Below are 17,744 nucleotides of genomic sequence, written 5' to 3'. Positions count from 1 at the left end.
GCAGGGGTGATATGATTCAAACTTTCAGATACTTCAAACGTCTTAATGATCTAAACACAACGGCAAACCTTTTCCGTTGCAAAAAAATCAGCAGAACCAGGGGTCACGATTTAAAACTCCAGGGAGGACGACTCAGAACCAATGTCAGGAAGTATTTCTTCACGGAGAGGGTGGTGGATGCATGGAACGCCCTTCCGGAGGAAGTGGTGAAGACCAAAACTGTGAAGGATTTCAAAGGGGCGTGGGATAAACACTGTGGATCCATAAATTATAGAGGATGTGAATGAAGAGAAGATGCAAGGGGGTGGCCTGCTTCTGGGAATGATGGCTACTACCTGGAGATTAATATCCTTATTCAATAAACATACACACAGTTAATGCGACTCCAACATTGCTCTATGCTTCAACGACAAGAGGAAATGTGGAAAAAAGGATTTGCATCCACAAAAAAGCAGGGGAGTAGCTTGCTTGATATGGCGGTTACTACCCCAAACCAAATAAGCCTGATACTTCACTTTCAATGCATATCCAGCCTAGCTCTCTGCTTCAATGGCAGGGAGAATGAAGAAAAGATGATTTATATTCAGACAACAACCAACAAGGAATGAAATTACATAGTCTGGGTAAACAAATAAGCATGGGTGTAGCTTGCTTTTTACGGTGGTTACTACCCCGAATCAATTAAGCCTGATACTTCACTTGGAATACATATCCAGCGCAGCTCACTGCTTCAACAGCAGGGGGGAATAAAGTAAAGAGTATTTATATTCATACAACCAACAAGAACCGAATTGCACAGGCAGAGTAAACAAGCATGGGCGTAGCTTGCTTATTACGGCGGTTACTACCCCAAACCAATTAGCTAGATACTTCACTTAGATGCACCTCCAGCACTGCTGTCTGCATCGATGGTGGGGGTGGAAGGGAATTGGAACCAAAAAGTTATCAATAAAGGCCCTGACCTCAGCGGTCAGAGAAACAGATAAGTATGAAAAATATAGGTGTGAAAGCTTGCAGGGCAGACTGGATGGGCCGTTTGGTCTTCTTCTGCCGTCACTTCTATGTTTCTATGTATGTTTCTATGTTTGTAAATTTTTTACTCAGCTCTTTATGCCCCAATATTAATATTTAAACAGAGATTATTAGTTCCAGCTAACTCCAAATAAGAGATAGATTTTATCAGATTATAAGCTGGAGTGTTTTTTTATTTGTTTGTTTGTTTTTAAATCTTAACTCTATAGCAGAGCAACCAAATAGCAAATTAATATATTAGAATAATATCTGACTATAATGAATGAAATCACAGACAGGAATTATACACAGAAGCCTTCTACAATACTTATAAGTAATAAGCAGGTATACTTAGCCACAATGAGAAAACTCAGCTCCACACTGTGCACTGTCCACAATGGATCTGTCCACAATGGATCCACATTACTTTGTAGTGTTTTGATGCAAGACAAAATAATGTGTTGAAACAGTCAGGATATTGTTTTCGAGGGCGATACATGCCCCCACCCCCCGTGATAGTGGGACCTTTCCTGTGATAATGACTTATCCAGCTATAATTTAGAGAGGGAAGTGGCCAAATAGTCAAAAAGCCCTTTAGCTGGATAACTCTGAGTAATCCATCTAAATAGTTTTAAATATTGACCTTCTGGATTTTACCATATTTACCGTACGAAGGCGCTGTTAGGAAAATTAACTTTCCATTGCTCATAGCTGTGTAACCAGTTTCATTAGAATGTCTGCTTGTTTAAACTGCAAAATATTGTACGGCATACAAACTGGCTGAGACAGGGCTTAGAGTAAGAAAACAAAAGAGCTGCCATGTTTGACTCTGCTTTATTTATTTATTTATACTTATCACAGATCAGTTATGGATCTATGGACCTGCTCTTCAGTGACCGGGTTGAGTTCCCATTCTTTTATCGCACAGTTCCTGATGATCATTCTCAGTATCAGGGTTTAATTCAGATCCTCAACCTCTTCAGATGGACCTGGGTTGGGATTATCACATCAGATGATGACAGTGATCAGAGGGGCAGTGAGGAACTGAAGATGGAGATTATCAGGAGTGGAAGCTGTGTGGAATTTCTGGAAAAGTTACCTTTGAATTTTAAATATAACCAACTTCCAAGAGTTTTACAGATTGCTGACATGGTCGAGAAGTCATTAGCTAAGGTGTTTATCATCTACAGTGCTACCAGTGTTGTAATATCACACTTCTGCAACCCATGGTGGCAAGTGATTGCTGACAAAGTGTGGCTTATCTCAGCTGCCTCCTCTTCCCTTGGTACCTTAAACTCACCAATGACCCTTTCATATTGTAGCACGCTGAACGGTTCTCTAGCATTTTCCATTCCTAAAGGAAAGATTCCAGGTTTCAAGGATTTCCTCTATCATCTGCACCCATCCACATTTCCAGATCCTTCTTTTCTGCAGCCTCTGTGGAGGGATGTATTCCAGTGTGAGCTACAGCATGGGAGTGAACATTCAAATCTGACCAAGTGTACAGGGCAGGAGACTCTGGCTGACCTTCCACTTTGGAAGTTTGATGTGAATAATTTTCAGTTCACTTACAGAATCTACATCACAGTCTATACAATGGCTCACGCTTTGCACAACATGTATACAGCCGAGTTTCAACTTAGTGAGGTTCAAAAACAGGAATTTCATCCATGGCAGGTAAACTCTCCTGACTGATTCTTTTTTAATAAGTATGCATTTTTTTCTTTACTGTAATATTCATTTTGGGGTAGATTTTCAAATGCTACCCGCGTAACATACGCACCTAACCTGAGAAAATCTGCCCCTGCGCATGCCGAGCCTATTTTGCATAGGCTCGGTGGTGCGTGCAAGCCCCGGGACGTGCATATGTCCTGGGGTTTTGAAAAGAGGTCAGGGGCCGTGTCCGGGGGTGTGATGGTGGTCCGGGGGCGTGTCTGGGGTCTGGTGGCGGTCCGGGGCGGGTCCGGGGGCTTGACGGTAGTCCAGGGGCGTGTACCTAGCCCTTCTCCATTCCAGCCGTGCTGGAGGTTCGCGCGCCGGCTGTCTGTTAGGCGTAAGAAATAAAATAAGGTAGGGGGGGATTTAGGTAGGGCTGGTTGTTTGTTTAGATAGGGGAAGGGAGGGCAAGGTGGGCGGGACCGGAAAAAAAGTTCCTTCCAAGGCCGCTCATATTTCGGAGCGGCCTTGGAGGGAACAGGGACAACCATCAGGGCTCCCCTCGGGCTTGGCGTGCGCAAGGTACACATGTGTGCACCCCCTTGCGTGCGCCAAACCTGGATTTTATAACATGTGTGCGATAGCATGCGCATGTTATAAAATCGGGCGTAGATTTGTTCGCGCCGGGTTGCGTGAACAAATCTATGCCCGCACATAAGTTTTAAATCTGCCCCTTTGTGTAACATAGGCCTTAGAAAATCCCGTGGTAACAGGGGGCGGGAGGGGGCGAAACGGGGGGATAGGCCTGCGATAGCTGCCGGCTTTCGCACCCAATAGGGCAGTCCCTTGTTGCATGCGAAAGCTATTGAAAATGACCCACATAATTAGTTGAGGGAGGTGCAAACTCGTAAACAAAAGAGAGCAAAGTAGATCTCTATGCAAAACCAGGACTATATGGATGGTCTGTCACAAATGACCCTTTCTTTCCACAGGAGTGCCCAGCAGTTATAGGTAAAGGGGCAGCTATATCCTGTTCCCTCTTTGAATTCAAGCCCCAATGTCTGAACTTACCAATCAAGAGTGGAGAGTTTGCCTCAACATTTTGTGGCTTCTGATTACATAGATGTCTATCTAACCTGCAAAGATTTGAGTGTATGTTGGCCTAAACTCCAAGACCATGAAACAATTTGCAAATCTTGTACCCAGTGTACAATGCACCTTGAGCCCATGATGCCATTGACCAGTCACTAGAATTCTGGGGGAAGGGCGTTTGGGTTTTTAAAAGTAGATAGAAGCTCATCTTTCCTTCTGTTCATTCTCTGTATCCTGATAAAATAGGTCACTACTTCCTATAGTTCACTGCTAACATTAAAGCAATTTTTAAAAGCCAGGTGCACGCCAGAACCAGTAGATAAGTGAATACCTCGGGCTGGAGCCTGCCAAGCAGATTTTAAAAGGCACCATTGTATGTGTGTAAGTCTCCTACGTGCACAATAACATTTTCTCATAAAAGGGGAAGGAAGTGGACACGTCTTGACAGAGCATGGGCATTCCTGAATTTCAAATTGAAACCGGGAGAAAATGCTTAAGTACAGAGGTAACTATGCACCACATCAAAGAGTTAATACTCCTCACGCTCACAGACAGAAAGGGGGGTCCAAGACAGAGGGTGGTCTGAGCTTATTAGGTACCTGGCATGCCAACAAGGTCAAAACCAGGACCAGAATCCACAAAATGAGTGCACAAATACTTAGGGCATTCACACGCATGTGAAAGTGAAGAGGTATACCTTAAATATCAACTCTTGCACAATGACAAGAGGAGTTCATAAATGAAAGCTCGGCAACTGCATGCTCACAAGAGGAGCCTATAAACCTGGAAGCCCATCTCTTGGCTAAGGTTCTGGGCATAAACCTGAAGCTAGAGCCACAAATCAAAAAGAATAAAAAAAATAGGGATGTGAATCGGGATTCGGACGATTGAAAATATCGTCGATATTTTCAAAATCATCAGAAATCGGGGGCTCCCCCAAAACGATAGGAAAACCCCACGATATTGATCGTGGGGGTTCTCTTATCGTTTTGGGGGAGGGTGGGAAAAACGGCACACAAAAATAACCCCTAAACCCACCCCGACCCTTTAAAAGTAACCCCTTAGCTTCCCCCACCCTCCCGACCCCCCCAGAAACTTTTTACAGGTACCTGCTGGTCCAGTGGGGGTCCCGGGAGCGATCTCCCGCTCCAGGCCGTCCTCCGGCTCCCGGGCCGTCGGCTGCCACTAATCAAAATGGCGCTGATGGCCCTTTGCCCTTACCATGTGACAGGGTATCCGTGCCATTGGCTGAATCATGTCACATGCTAGGAGCACTGGATGGCCGGCGCCATCTTGTGCTCCTACCATGTGACAGGGGCTGACCAATGGCACCGGTAGCCCCTGTGACATAGTAAGGGCAAAGGCTATCGGCGCCATTTTGATTACTGGCAGCTGATGGCCCGAGTGCAGGAGATCGCTCCCGGACCCCCGCTGGACACCAGGGGCTTTTGGCAAGTCTTAGGGGACCCTCCTGACCCCCACAAGACTTGCCAAAAGTCCAGCGGGGGTCCGGGAGCGACCTCCAGCACTCGGACCGTCGGCTGCCAGTATTCAAAATGGAGCCGATAGCCTTTCCCCTTACTATGTCACAGGGGCTACCGGTGCCATTGGTCAGCCCCTGTCACATGGTAGGAGCACAAGATGGCGCCGGCCATCCAGTCCTCCTGCCATGTGACAGGATCCGGCCAATGGCACGGATACCCTGTCACATGGTAAGGGCAATCGGCGCCATTTTGATTAGTGGTAGCCGATGGCCCGGGAGCGGGAGGACAGCCCGGAGCGGGAGATCGTGGGAGATCGCTCCCGGGACCTCCACTGCACCACCAGGTACCTGTAAAATGTTTTTGGGGGGTCGGGAGGGTAGGGGAAGCTAAGGGGTTACTTTTAAAGGGTAGGGGTGGGTTTTTTGTTTATCGGCTGGGGTGCAGCCAATAAACAAAACCGAGTTTGGGCCTGATGGAAAAAAACCCACATGTGAATCGGAACCGGAATCCGAACCGATTCCGGTTCCGATTCTCTTCTCTATAAAAAAAACAAGAGAATCACCTGAAAACCATCTAGAAGGCAGAGGAGTAAGAAACAGAGTTTGTGAAACAGAACCAGAGCAAAACTTCACCCCCAAAAAATAAAATCAACCAGCAAGATAGAAACAATCAGAAAAACTGCAAGAAAACTGATCCATTCAAAAGGAAAGAGAAGTAACTGCAGAGGAATAAAAATTATAAGAAGAGAGAGGAAAGATAAAAAGGTTTTGAAAAAATATTCTTCTCCTTTCCAGAATGGCTTCATACACAAAATTGTCAGGTTCCCAATAAAATTTAGGATTCTTTAAGGTCTCCATTTTCTTCTGCAATTAGAATGAAAAAGTGAATGTCAGTTTTACTAAATGCTGCATTTCCAGCGATTGCGCCCGATGTGCCTGGCTCTGGACTACACTCTCCAGCATGTCTCTGTAATCTCACCTCAGCCAGTTCTTCAGCATCCGTGCAAGCAGGGGACCTCCATGAGCACACTCCCCTGGCTGGCCAAGCCCCTCTCTTTATCCTGCTCCACACCCAGGCCGAAGCCCTCTTTAGCCCTGTCTCTCCCATGCCTCTAGGCTTTGGCATCAAGTCCTTTTGGGCTCCCTACTCCTCTGCCTTGTGGCCTTCCCAGGCCTCTCCTTTTTCTGACTTGTGGCCTCTGGACCTTCTGATCTCTATTCTGCCTTGTTTGCTCCTTTGACCTTGGGCCTTCTGTTCCCAGTTGCTCCCTGTTTTGCTCTGTGGGTTGTGGGCCTACTGATCTTGTTTCTGTCCTGTGGCCTCTCGGTTTTCAACTCTGCCAGACCTATGGCCTAGCTTGACACTCCCTTAGTCTGTTCTTTGATTCTAGGCCTTTCTCTGCCTTGTCACACAAGGCCTTCCTATTGTAGCCCTTGGGCTTTTAAGTTTTATGTCTGTGTAGTCCTTGACCTGGTTTGTCCTGTCTTGTCCTAATCTGTCTCGCTCTAGTCTCAATCCCATTTCCACGCATACCTGCATCCTGTTCTATGCTTACCTGGACCCTGTTCCTGTGTTCCACTTCCACCCTTACCTGCTCTCAGTTAATGCTTCAGTTCCAAGCTTACCTGCACACTGCTGCTGTTTTCCAGTTCCTCCCTTTCCTGCTGTCAGTGCTTCAGTTCCTTGCTTATCTGCATCCAGTTCCACACTTACTTGCGTTCTGTTCCTGAGTTCATCCTTAGCTCCATGCACTCTGGCTGTTCCTGAGCTCCAGCCCAGTCTGCACTTCGATCCAGAACTCCAGCCACCCTGCACCTGTTCCTTGCTCCAGTCTCTCCAGATCACCCATGACTACTTCCAGCCTTGCCGTCCTGTGCCTCTCCTGGAGGGCTTCTGCTTCATACAAGGATAACTTCAGAAAACTAACAAATGATATCAGTTTTTAACCCATTCTCATAACTATTAAACAAGCTAATGAATATTTATAATTACTTGAGAAAGCCTTATTTGGTGCAATATGACAGTCTTTTAGGAGAAAACAACATCTAGTTATATCTGGTTTTATCTAGTTTATGATTACAGATCTTATATGCTTTGCCCTTTAGCCCAATTTATCTCTTGTTCTGACTTAAGTTGTTACTGCAGTCTATGAAGGGATATTAAGCTCTTTTGCATAACCTCAGTATTGAGAGTCTCAATGCATCACTACACTGGGGAATCTAGAAATTCCATGAGGTGATTTCAGGTCAGCAGCTGCATCAGCAACAGTCAGAGTACAAAACGAGATGATTGATCTATTCTGGTTTGAGTATTTATTTACAGTGCTTCAAAGAAACACAAACCAAAACCAGTGGCTTACCTTGCTTCAGGCACTAATATCAGTTAAACATATTCTCTATGGGCCTACCTGGAAATCCTACGAGCTTCTCATGGCCTTTTTAAGCCTCCTGGATCCTGATTCTTTATGCTATTATGAAGAGACCCTCCCGGGGCCCAGAATCCTGTCATAATCCGCTATGTTGGTGGGAGGAGCAATCAGATAGGAGTCGCAATCTGATGTATTTCGTAGGCGGAGTAGCAATCTGTTGTATAGACTGCTGGAGATAGTAGTCGGTGGATCCTTGGGCCGGTGGCAGATGACCACGCCCCCCGGGGAAAGATCTCGAGAGGGACCACCAGCTAGGCTTAGAGTATGGAGACAGACACACACTAGTTCTTTTATTAATCAGGTCTTGAAACCACCAGAGATGGCAGTAGTGAGCTGTCGTGCCCGGCAGGGCTTAAGTCCCTCAGATACTGGAACAGCGATCCCTGGACGACTGAACTGTTGAGAAACTGTAGACAGTGAGTAGGCAGGGTATGCAGAGTTCATGAACAGAACTTAGATGACAACACTCACATATTGGTCTCAGGGAGCTCTGGAGATGGAAAGGATAGGCCCTTGAGGAGCGAGTACCTGGTTCCAGGGAAAGCTCTGAGAGCGCGATGGTAACTCACAATAATGTAGACAGTGATGGCTTCCAGGCAGAAGAGAATCAGCAGATAGTCAGGAACGAGGGTCCTCGAGGAGCGAGTACCGGTTCCTGTCAGTAAACCTGAAAGGCAAAGAGAGAGCGAGGCCCCCGAGGAGCGGGTACCTGTGGTAAGTCCGAGGAGGCAGAGTAGTTAGAATGAATCCTTGCTAACTCCATTTGTTAGCAATATCAGAGACCTTTAAATATCGGAAGCAGATGACGTCATCTCAGGGGGACGCCCCTGAGGTTCACGCCCTTGCTGGTACTTCAATCGGAGCACGCGCGTGCGTGCAGCCTAGGCTTCAGGCAAAATGGCGGATCTGCAGCATTGAGCTGGTCCGGGGACGCCGGAGAGAGACAGCAGGGAGATGCCGCGGCAGCCAGCTGTCCTTCAGACCTGGAGGGAGTCGCCACAGAGGTAAAGAGGGCGGAGTGGAGACATCGGGCAGTGATGGTCGCAACAAATCCTTTGCGTGTTTATGTCTTAAGGAGGATTGAGGCAGATGGCTGTGGGCTGTGCGTTAAGGTGGTTTGAGGGAGTCACTTCTATACTGTCTCACATTCCCTCTCCCTAAGCTTACTCCTACTTGGGTGAGTGCCTTCCTGTGTCAGGGACACCTCTCTTGACCAAAAATCAACTTTGAAATTCTCCTTTCCAGGTCTATGCTCATATTGGACTCTTGTCCTCCCAGCAAACACTTCTTTGGGTTTTCTGCAGCCAAACCTTTCACAAAGTAGTAACTATAGCTGGGAGTTGGCTCAGATGTGTTCCCAGTCTGGACTGTAAAACACAATGTCGTCTTAGTAGGCAGCAGCATAATCCTGATGTGGACCAAGGATACATATACCAAGTGCTGAAATATTGTGGCGGTATCATGAAGGCTGATTGGGAGGACCATGGTGTTGTGAAGGCCATCTTCTCTTTCATCGTTATTGTGAGTGGTACCTGCCAGTATCCTTTGGTAAGGTCCATGTTCGAGATGAACTGAGTCGATCCTAGGTGTTCAATCAGCTCATCCATCCTAGGCATTGGGTATGTGACTAGTTTGGAGACTTCGCTGACCCTGTTAAAATGTATACAAAATATTATGCTCCTGTCTGGCTTTAGTACATGGACTATAGGCGAAGACCTGTTGCTACTATACTCTTCTATGACTTTGAGCTGGAGCATCTCTTACACTTCTGTTTGATAACTTGGCACCTGGCTTCTGGAATTCGTTATGTTCATTGACATACAACCACCCCATGTCCTGGCAAGCTTGAGAAGAATTCTCTATTCCACTCAATCAGATGCTTCAGGTCATCTATCTGGAAAGTTGAGATTTCCACTCCAATCGGCACTTGGGTCTTCTCTGCCTCAGACCTGAGCTCTGGGCTGAATTCCTCTTGTACTATTCCACACTCTTGAGGAGCCTTTCTTAGTAAATTGACATGGTAAATATGACTTTGTTTTCTTTTATCCAGTTGGGCTATTTTGTAGTTCACTGGGCAATTTTTTTCCAAGACCTCAAAGGTCCCTTGACAACTGGAGAGCAGCTTACTTTCCAAAGAGGGAAGAGAGCCAGAACCCGGTCTCAGGGCTGGAGGTTTCTCCGAACTGTTGGACAATTGTAATCCTGGGTCTGAGCAGTCAGAGCTTTCTCTAAGCACATGTGGGCTGCCTGGACAGCTCTGTTTAGTGCTATTCACCTTAAGCAGGCTGCAGATTTGCTTCATTAAAGTCAAATGGGGTACTTTGGTCTGTCATGATCTCTTTGGGTAATTCTACCCAAGAGAAAACTTCCATTAAGGCAGTCACTATGTTGAGGCTTTCTTATTTTTAGGTGGTAGGGCCTCAGGGTATCTTGTGACATAGTCTAGGATCATGAGAACATTCTTGTTACCTTGAGTTGTTCTCTCTAATGGCCCCACAAGTTCCATGGCCATTGGCCACCCTTTCAAAAGAGCTTTCAAGTATGGGCATGGGAATGAGTAGTGCCACCTGAACACTGGCAGGCTTAGGGAATTGGCAGGTAGGGCAGGACTCACAATACCACTGGACAGGTTTATATATCATTGGCCAATAGAATTGGACCAATATTTTCTCTCAGGTTTTTTCCTCACCCAGGTGACCCCATAGCAAGTAACTATGCGCTAGGAACAGGACTTTCTGGTGATAGAACTTGGGGTCTAGGAGTTGCTCTATCAGTTTCCCCTCAACATTCCTCTTTATGACTCAGTATAGGAAATCTTTTCATTATGAAATATGGAGTTTCAGGCACGGTCGCCAGAGCTCCTGGAACCACGTTACTGTTTATCCTTTGTAGGTGTTTCCTTATTCACTTAAACACTCATTCTCCCTGTGGGATCATTTAAAATCCCCTGGTTTCCCTCCTTTTCCCAATTAAGGATGTCGAGCATGAGATTCGAGTTTGCTGGTGATTCTTCCCCAGAGTCAGCCTCCTTCTCTGTCTTTTGTTCAGCTGAATAACTATTGTTATCCATATTTGTTTGTCTCTGGGATTTAGGCATTTTAAATTCCTTAGGAAACAAGTCCAGTTCCTCTATGGAGAAGAGTTCTGGGAATAGAAACTTCTCATTATTCTTGCATTGCTTGATTTAAAATAAGAAACCTGTATATGTATATTATATTATGCTTCACTACTTTACTTTTTCTATTTAATGTTCTGGTTGGATTTACTGTCTACTTACATAATACTTACTAGTAAAATAGTAGTATAAAGGTTAATTACCTTTTTATTCTGGTGTGATGATTTTATTTGGTCGGTGCTGACACAAGTGAAAGGTTATTTGGAAATCGCACAGAATTGTAGTATCAGGGTGAGAGGGACCCTGTCTAATCCCCCACTTAGGCTACGAACCTAAAGATAAATCATATTAGTAAATATAATTTCTCATGTGGTACTCTCCATCCCAGGCATAGGGGTAATTCATAGTCCAGACCAAGTGTGGGGAAGTTGGCACATGTGCAAATATTGAATATATGATAAAACATATACAAAGGGGTTGAATTAGCAAATGCTTGAATCAAGTGATCAGTAGCACCAACTAGATAGTATTTTCTAACCATTTGTTTCCCTTTCTAGCTCAATCACTACATTAAGGAGGTTCACTTTAAAACTCCGAATGGATACGAGATCTTCTTTGATGACAAAGGGAATGTGCCAGCTCACTTTGACATTGAAAACTGGATCCTGCTCCCTGATGGTTCTTTAAGCAGAATCAATGTTGGAAAATTCAATTCTTCAGCCTCAAGTGGGCTGCAGCTGTTTGTGAACCAAAGTGCCATCTCATGGAATCTTTCCTTTAACCAGGTTTGGCATTTTTGATTTGTTTTTAGTAGATTATATATTGCATTCAAGAAAAGTAACCAGGAAGTGGAGGAGAGCATCATAAGGCATCAGCTTTGTTTTCAAGACAAGCCAAGTCAACTCATCATTTATTTATGTCATGCTTTTCTAACAAAAGAGTCCAAAGCATGTTCCAGGACCTATGGCAGATACCTCATATGCAATATGCAAAGCAGAATGGTTTAATACAGTAGAGGTACAGATCTGAGTGTACAGGAGCACATCAGGAATATCAGATGTAGTATGCTAAAAGAACAAGTTTAGTACAGTAGGGTAGGATTTAGATGTACGTGGTGATATATGGTCCAAGAAAACACAGAGGTAGGCGATCTATGATACCGGCAGGTAAATACAAAAAAATAGATGCCTGGATCTTTTCCAACACTTTATTGATGCAGAGACGTATCAAATAAAATCGTCCGACTTAGGCCGAGTTTCGCAGCTTTACAGCCGCTGCCTCAGGGGCTCCACTCTTCTTATCAGTAAGCTGTTTCATCCAATCAATTAGTATGCCAGCAGTACAAGACCAACTTGTACACGAAAATTCCAAATGTAATGCAGCATAGCATACCACCGTCTCTGCTTCTATCTTGGTGGTGATATATGGGCAGGCTAACATGAAGATTTTGGCTCAGGACTTTGGTTCACTTACCCAGAATCCTTTGATGCCTCAGCCTAACTCAAACTTCTGGCATACAAAAAACTCAGACTGACCCAAGCTTGAATGGCTTCTGGGAGACATCTGGAATGAATTCAGACCTAGCCAGATATGATGGAGGGTCATGAGGTCACAACGAACATATGAACCAAGCCTTGTTCTCACAGAATCCTGTCTCGGCTTAAGGGGCCCAGGGTAACTGTAGAGCCCCATGAGATTAGGAGTCTGATTAAAGGACTGGAACAAGTGACAGAATAAGGAATCACGAGGATGATTGACAGCCCTCATTAGACATGTGGGTATCCACTACGCCTAATTGGATCTTAAGGTGGGAGGCGGGACCAGGGAAGCTTAGATACAGTTTGTCTGATTTGGACATAGGACACATGGTACCTGATACTCTATGCCAGTGATGGCCAACCTTTTGAGCTCAGTGTGTCAAAATTCATAAAAAAACCGAGCATAACTCGGGTGGTGTGTCACTTCTAGAAAAATCCATAATTTTGTGATATTTGTAGCTCTAATCAACAAAGTTATAATTTTAATATATATACTGTATTTATTAATAAAGCAAAAACAAATAATTCTTTACCTTACCTGCTTAGTGACTTTTTGTTGCTGAATTTCATTGGCTAAATCTTCAATTGAAGGTTGGTATTTCGTACACTTCAAGTCCAAGCAAGCGTTACAAACTTCATCTGTCAGTCGGTTTCTTTTATTGGCTCCCATTCATGTTCACAACACTCCCTCCCCATCTCCCAGGCATGCACACATTCATTCTCACACACACAGACCCCCAGGCAGGCACCCATGCATTCACACACATACACCCCCAGGCAGAGTCCCATTCATACACATTCACACACTAAAGGTAGACCCCCCCTCTCTTTCTTTTGCCAGCAACCTCAGAACCTCTCTCATTCCTCTGCTGCCACTGTCACTGATGCCGCGTGGCTATTGCGGAGGTGCCGATTGCTGCTACTGACACTGAAGTCCATTCTGCTGCCTCCTCTGTGCAGGCCCCGTGGGCTTCCACTTTCTCCATGCTGATCTCGTACATTGTGAGATCCGTTGAGAAAGTGCTATTCTTGCACATTCCCAAAGAGTACATGTGCCAATCACTAAAAAGTACATTTTTTTTTTTTTGCCTTTGCTGTCTGATCTTAGTTTTCTAATTGGTTGGTCACAGGCTTTTTTTCACCTTCCCTTTCTTATTTTTTTGCCAATTCCTTTTATATTGTCTTTTTTTCTGTTTCTTTTTTCTCCATCTTCTTCCCTCAAACACACAGTCAGGTTCTCATTCTCACATGCATTTCTCTTTCTCACACACACAGGCTCTCACTGGCACATGCTCTCTCTCATACAATCATTCATATACACAGGCTCTCACTGGCACATGCTCTCTCTCATACAATCATTCATACACACAGGTTCTCACTGACACATGCTCTCTCTCATACAATCATTCATACACACAGGCTCTCACTGGCACATGCTCTCTCATACAATCATTCATATACACAGGTTCTCACTGGCACATGCTCTCTCTCATACAATCATTCATACACACAGGCTCTCACTGGCACATGCTCTCTCTCATACAATCATTCATACACACAGGCTCTCACTGGCACATGCTCTCTCTCATACAATCATTCATATACACAGGCTCTCACTGGCACATGCTCTCTCTCATACAATCATTCATATACACAGGCTCTCACTGGCACATGCTCTCTCTCTCTCACACACACACACACACACACACACACACAGGCTCTCACATGCTGTCTCTGCAAACATTCAGGTCCTCTCTCTCAACTCACCTCATACACGCACTCTACGGGCCCTCAGCCTCTCTCTCACCTCTGGGCCTCCTCTTCGCGGGTCGCCGCAGGATGGGCTTTGCAGCGGCCCTGATCTTCTCGGGCCGCGGCAGCCCTGCTACCGGGCCTCTTCCTCTTCTTGGGCCGCTGCGACTTGGGATTCGCAGCGACCCGCGGCGGCTCCTCCTCTTCTGCACGCGCTGATTCGCTTCCTCCTTCCTGCCCACGCGGCTCCGGCAACGTTTACTTCCGGGGCCGCACAGGCAAGAAGGAGGAGCATCAGCGCGTTGTCTTGAGCCTCATCGCTGCGACGCATGAGCCTCCCTGCGCCCGGGGGCATTGGTGGAGGGTAGGGGGAAACTAAAAAACACATTTAAAGGCTCGGCGCAGCTGAAAAAGAAAAGGCTCGGCGCAGCCGAAAAAAAAAAAAAAAATTCCTGATAGTCCTCGAAACGCTGCGCGTGTCAGCCAAAACGGCTCGGCGTGTCACCTCTGACACGCGTGTCATAGGTTAGCCATCACTGCTCTATGCAGTCTTATTAGAGATCATTGTATGTTTTACCTATAAAATGTCAGCACTCACTGATAAATGCTGGGACATGCAGGGAGAGCTTTAATTAAAAAACATGAGGCTCCCACTCTATGTCTCCCAGGGGTATCCTGATTACTTTTGTATGCCATAATAAAACCTCTGTATTATTGAAGCAGCACAATTAAGCTGCTTCTAATGGCACTACCACTTAACAGTGGAGATTAAATACATTCATGTTACTGGTTTGGGACAAACACTGCTTCAAATAGACATGTTTTCACTAGTTTTCTGAAGAATAGGAGCCCTGGGAAGAGTCTGATGTTAGGAGTAGGATGTTTCAAATGTTTGGGCAGTGGCATAAAAGAACTGAATTTTGTGGGGGGGTCCAAGATTAACATGGATGGACAGTAGACATTCAGGTCTAAGTCCTATTAGTTGTAATCTTATCGATAACTAATGCCTTAGCCTGCACCCTACAATGGGTTTCTAATTAGACTGCAACAGCGGAAATGCATCATGAGTTACATTTTAAAATATTTTAATTCTATTATTTCAAGCACATACCAGTGTTAAAAATGCCTTATTAATCTGCACCACTTTTGTTATATTTAATGCAGTTTATATGTACACAGTATTATATAAAAAGTAAATAAAGAACATTTAACAGAAACATGAGATGCAACCACGTAATAAAACAAAATGGATGTATTTTTTATGAATCCTCATTCCAAAACTGCAGAGAATAGCCTAATGACAATTAAACAGCAACAACAATAATAATCATAAAATTTGCAATGGGTGTAGAACAGAACTAGGATATGCAAAAAAATAAGAAGGTAACTTTCAAACCGGCACACGTGCTCACTTATGTCAGCATGCTTGTTATAAAATAGCCTGGCCATGCAAATTTGTGCCAAATTTTAAGAGGCATGTGCATGTGCATCAAATCTCGCTTACACCGTGTAAATTGGGGGATTTTGAAAGTGGCGTTTATCGATGCCATTCTCAGTTTTAACAGTTTATTCCAAGTTCACCCAGTTAAGAGACAGATCCTCCAAACCCTCTGGTTTAAAAGCATTCCTTCCCCCCAGCTATCCCTGACCCTTAAAACCTTGCAGATCTGCTAGCTTTCTTTCTTTCTTTTTTATTTATTTCATCCCTAGTAGAAGTAAACTTATATGGCAAGGACCCTGGCATGAGCCAGGTCGCATCAGTACGCACATGCACATCTCTGGCTCATGCACAAAAATGCCCATCCCCTGCCCAGATCTCACCGACATACTGACCCTTTTTAAAAATGTGCAAAATGTGCACGCTATGGGAGATACGCACATATCTCAGTGGCTTTTAATATCCGCTTGGCCTGCTAGCTCAACCTATTAGTACATATTTTAATTAATGTGCTTGCCAGGCTTTTAAAATTCACCTCTAAATTTTCTAACAACAGGAACCTTATCTATGAATAGGCAGCAAGGCAAACATCACACCTGGCCATAGAACACTTATGCACCACCTATTGGGCAAAGAGAACAGCTGGCCTGCCTCAAATCCCTACAGAGAAACGACATGCTAGTCAACATACTGCACCTCTGTGACACACAGGCAGAACAGAGACTGACTCTTATCTAGTACAGAATAAGGGACTACAAATTAGAAAGAGAAACATGCAGAAAAAAAGTGAATTGGAAAATCAGAGAAACCAGACTGTGAACTCTGGAATACTGAAGAAAAAGCGAAATACAAATAAATAAGAAATACACATTCCCAAATATGGCATATTCCAATTGCTGAAAGGCAAAATCATTTTTTTTTATCTTTGTTCTCTGATCTTATTTTTCTATCTGTTGGTCCCAGTTTCTTTTCTGTCTCTCTGTGTCTTTATTCCTTGTCTGTCTTTTCCTTATTTGTTTTTGAGGGTCTGTTTTATTATGTTTATTCTCTTTTCTCTTGTCTTCTTTTCTTCCTCTTTCTTACACATACAGAGGTTCTCTCTCAGACTCAAGCTTTCTTTCAAACAGGATTCCATTCTTGCATGATCTCTCTCACATACACTCAGTCTTCCACTCTCCCACTCAGGCTCCCACTCTCATATGCTCTGTGTCAAACACAGGCTGTTTCTCCTACGCACGCATACAAAGGCTCACATGCTCTTAAACAAATGTTCCATTTCAAAAAAACCACACACATAGGCTCTCACTCTCACATGCTGTCTCTCACATGCAGGTTTCAATTCCCTGCCCCCTAGACACACTCAGGCTCTCACTCTCTTATGCTGTCTCTCACATGCCGGTTCCTACGCCCATACATAGCATGGTAATGTAGGATAGAAACAAGGGAAGAAAAAGTATAAATGGTCCATCCAGTCTGTTCAGAAAGTTTCATATGGAAATAACTGCTGCTCCATGCAGGTGTCTCTTTTAAGGGTGGTTTTAAGGGTAGTTTCCATGCTGGTTAACTCCAAGCCTTTTGTTAAGGTTAGTAATATTTACAAACAGAAAATGCTGCTCAAACTTGCTTTGCTTTTGGTCTACAAATCAGTATCTGTGACTGGAAAAGTCATGGCCCAGCATTGGCTGTTGCTGAATTCAATTTCTCTTCCCCCTCCACCCCCATTGTCAAAGTGGAAAGTGATGTTGCAGTTACACTAAAAGCATCAGGACTAATCAGGTAATGCTAGTAATATGCATGTCTTCTGATTAAGGGTAGTAATTGCTGCTCCATACAGGTAACCCCCTTGTACCCTTTTCTTCAATTCCAACCCCTAATTCCAAGGGATCCACAGTGTTCATCCCATGCCCTCTTGAATTCATTTACCATTTTCATCCTTACTACCTCCTCTGGAAGGGTATTTCAGGCATCCTCCTCCTTCTTCGTGAAGAAATATTTCCTGATGCTGGATCTAAGATATTCCCTCTGGAATTTCATTTCATGACTCCTGATTCTACTATTTAATTTCCAGTGGAGCACGACTGATGTTCATGCATCATTAAAACCATTCATGTATCTGAAGGTCTGAGTCATATCTCCACTGCACCTCCACTCTTCCAGGGTATACATATTCAAATCCTTCAGCCTCTCTTCATATGCATTCTGAAACAGTTCACAAATCAATTTGGTTACC

The 17,744-nt window shown here is 44.5% G+C and overlaps 1 protein-coding gene across 1 annotated transcript in view; it reads left to right on the top strand.

The window, feature by feature from the left end:
• The window catches only part of LOC115077494 (vomeronasal type-2 receptor 26-like), a 55,719-nt gene that overhangs the window by 16,393 nt on the left and 21,582 nt on the right, over window positions 1-17,744 (top strand). The window contains exons 4-5 of the mRNA XM_029579784.1: window positions 1,873-2,688; window positions 11,344-11,571. Of these exons, the coding sequence (XP_029435644.1) occupies window positions 1,873-2,688; window positions 11,344-11,571 (1,044 nt within the window). The remainder of the gene's footprint in view (window positions 1-1,872; window positions 2,689-11,343; window positions 11,572-17,744) is intronic.

Source organism: Rhinatrema bivittatum, chromosome 16, assembly GCF_901001135.1.
Source record: "Rhinatrema bivittatum chromosome 16, aRhiBiv1.1, whole genome shotgun sequence".
Taxonomy (NCBI): Eukaryota; Metazoa; Chordata; class Amphibia; order Gymnophiona; family Rhinatrematidae; genus Rhinatrema; species Rhinatrema bivittatum.
This window is presented reverse-complemented; position numbering and strand designations above follow the sequence as displayed.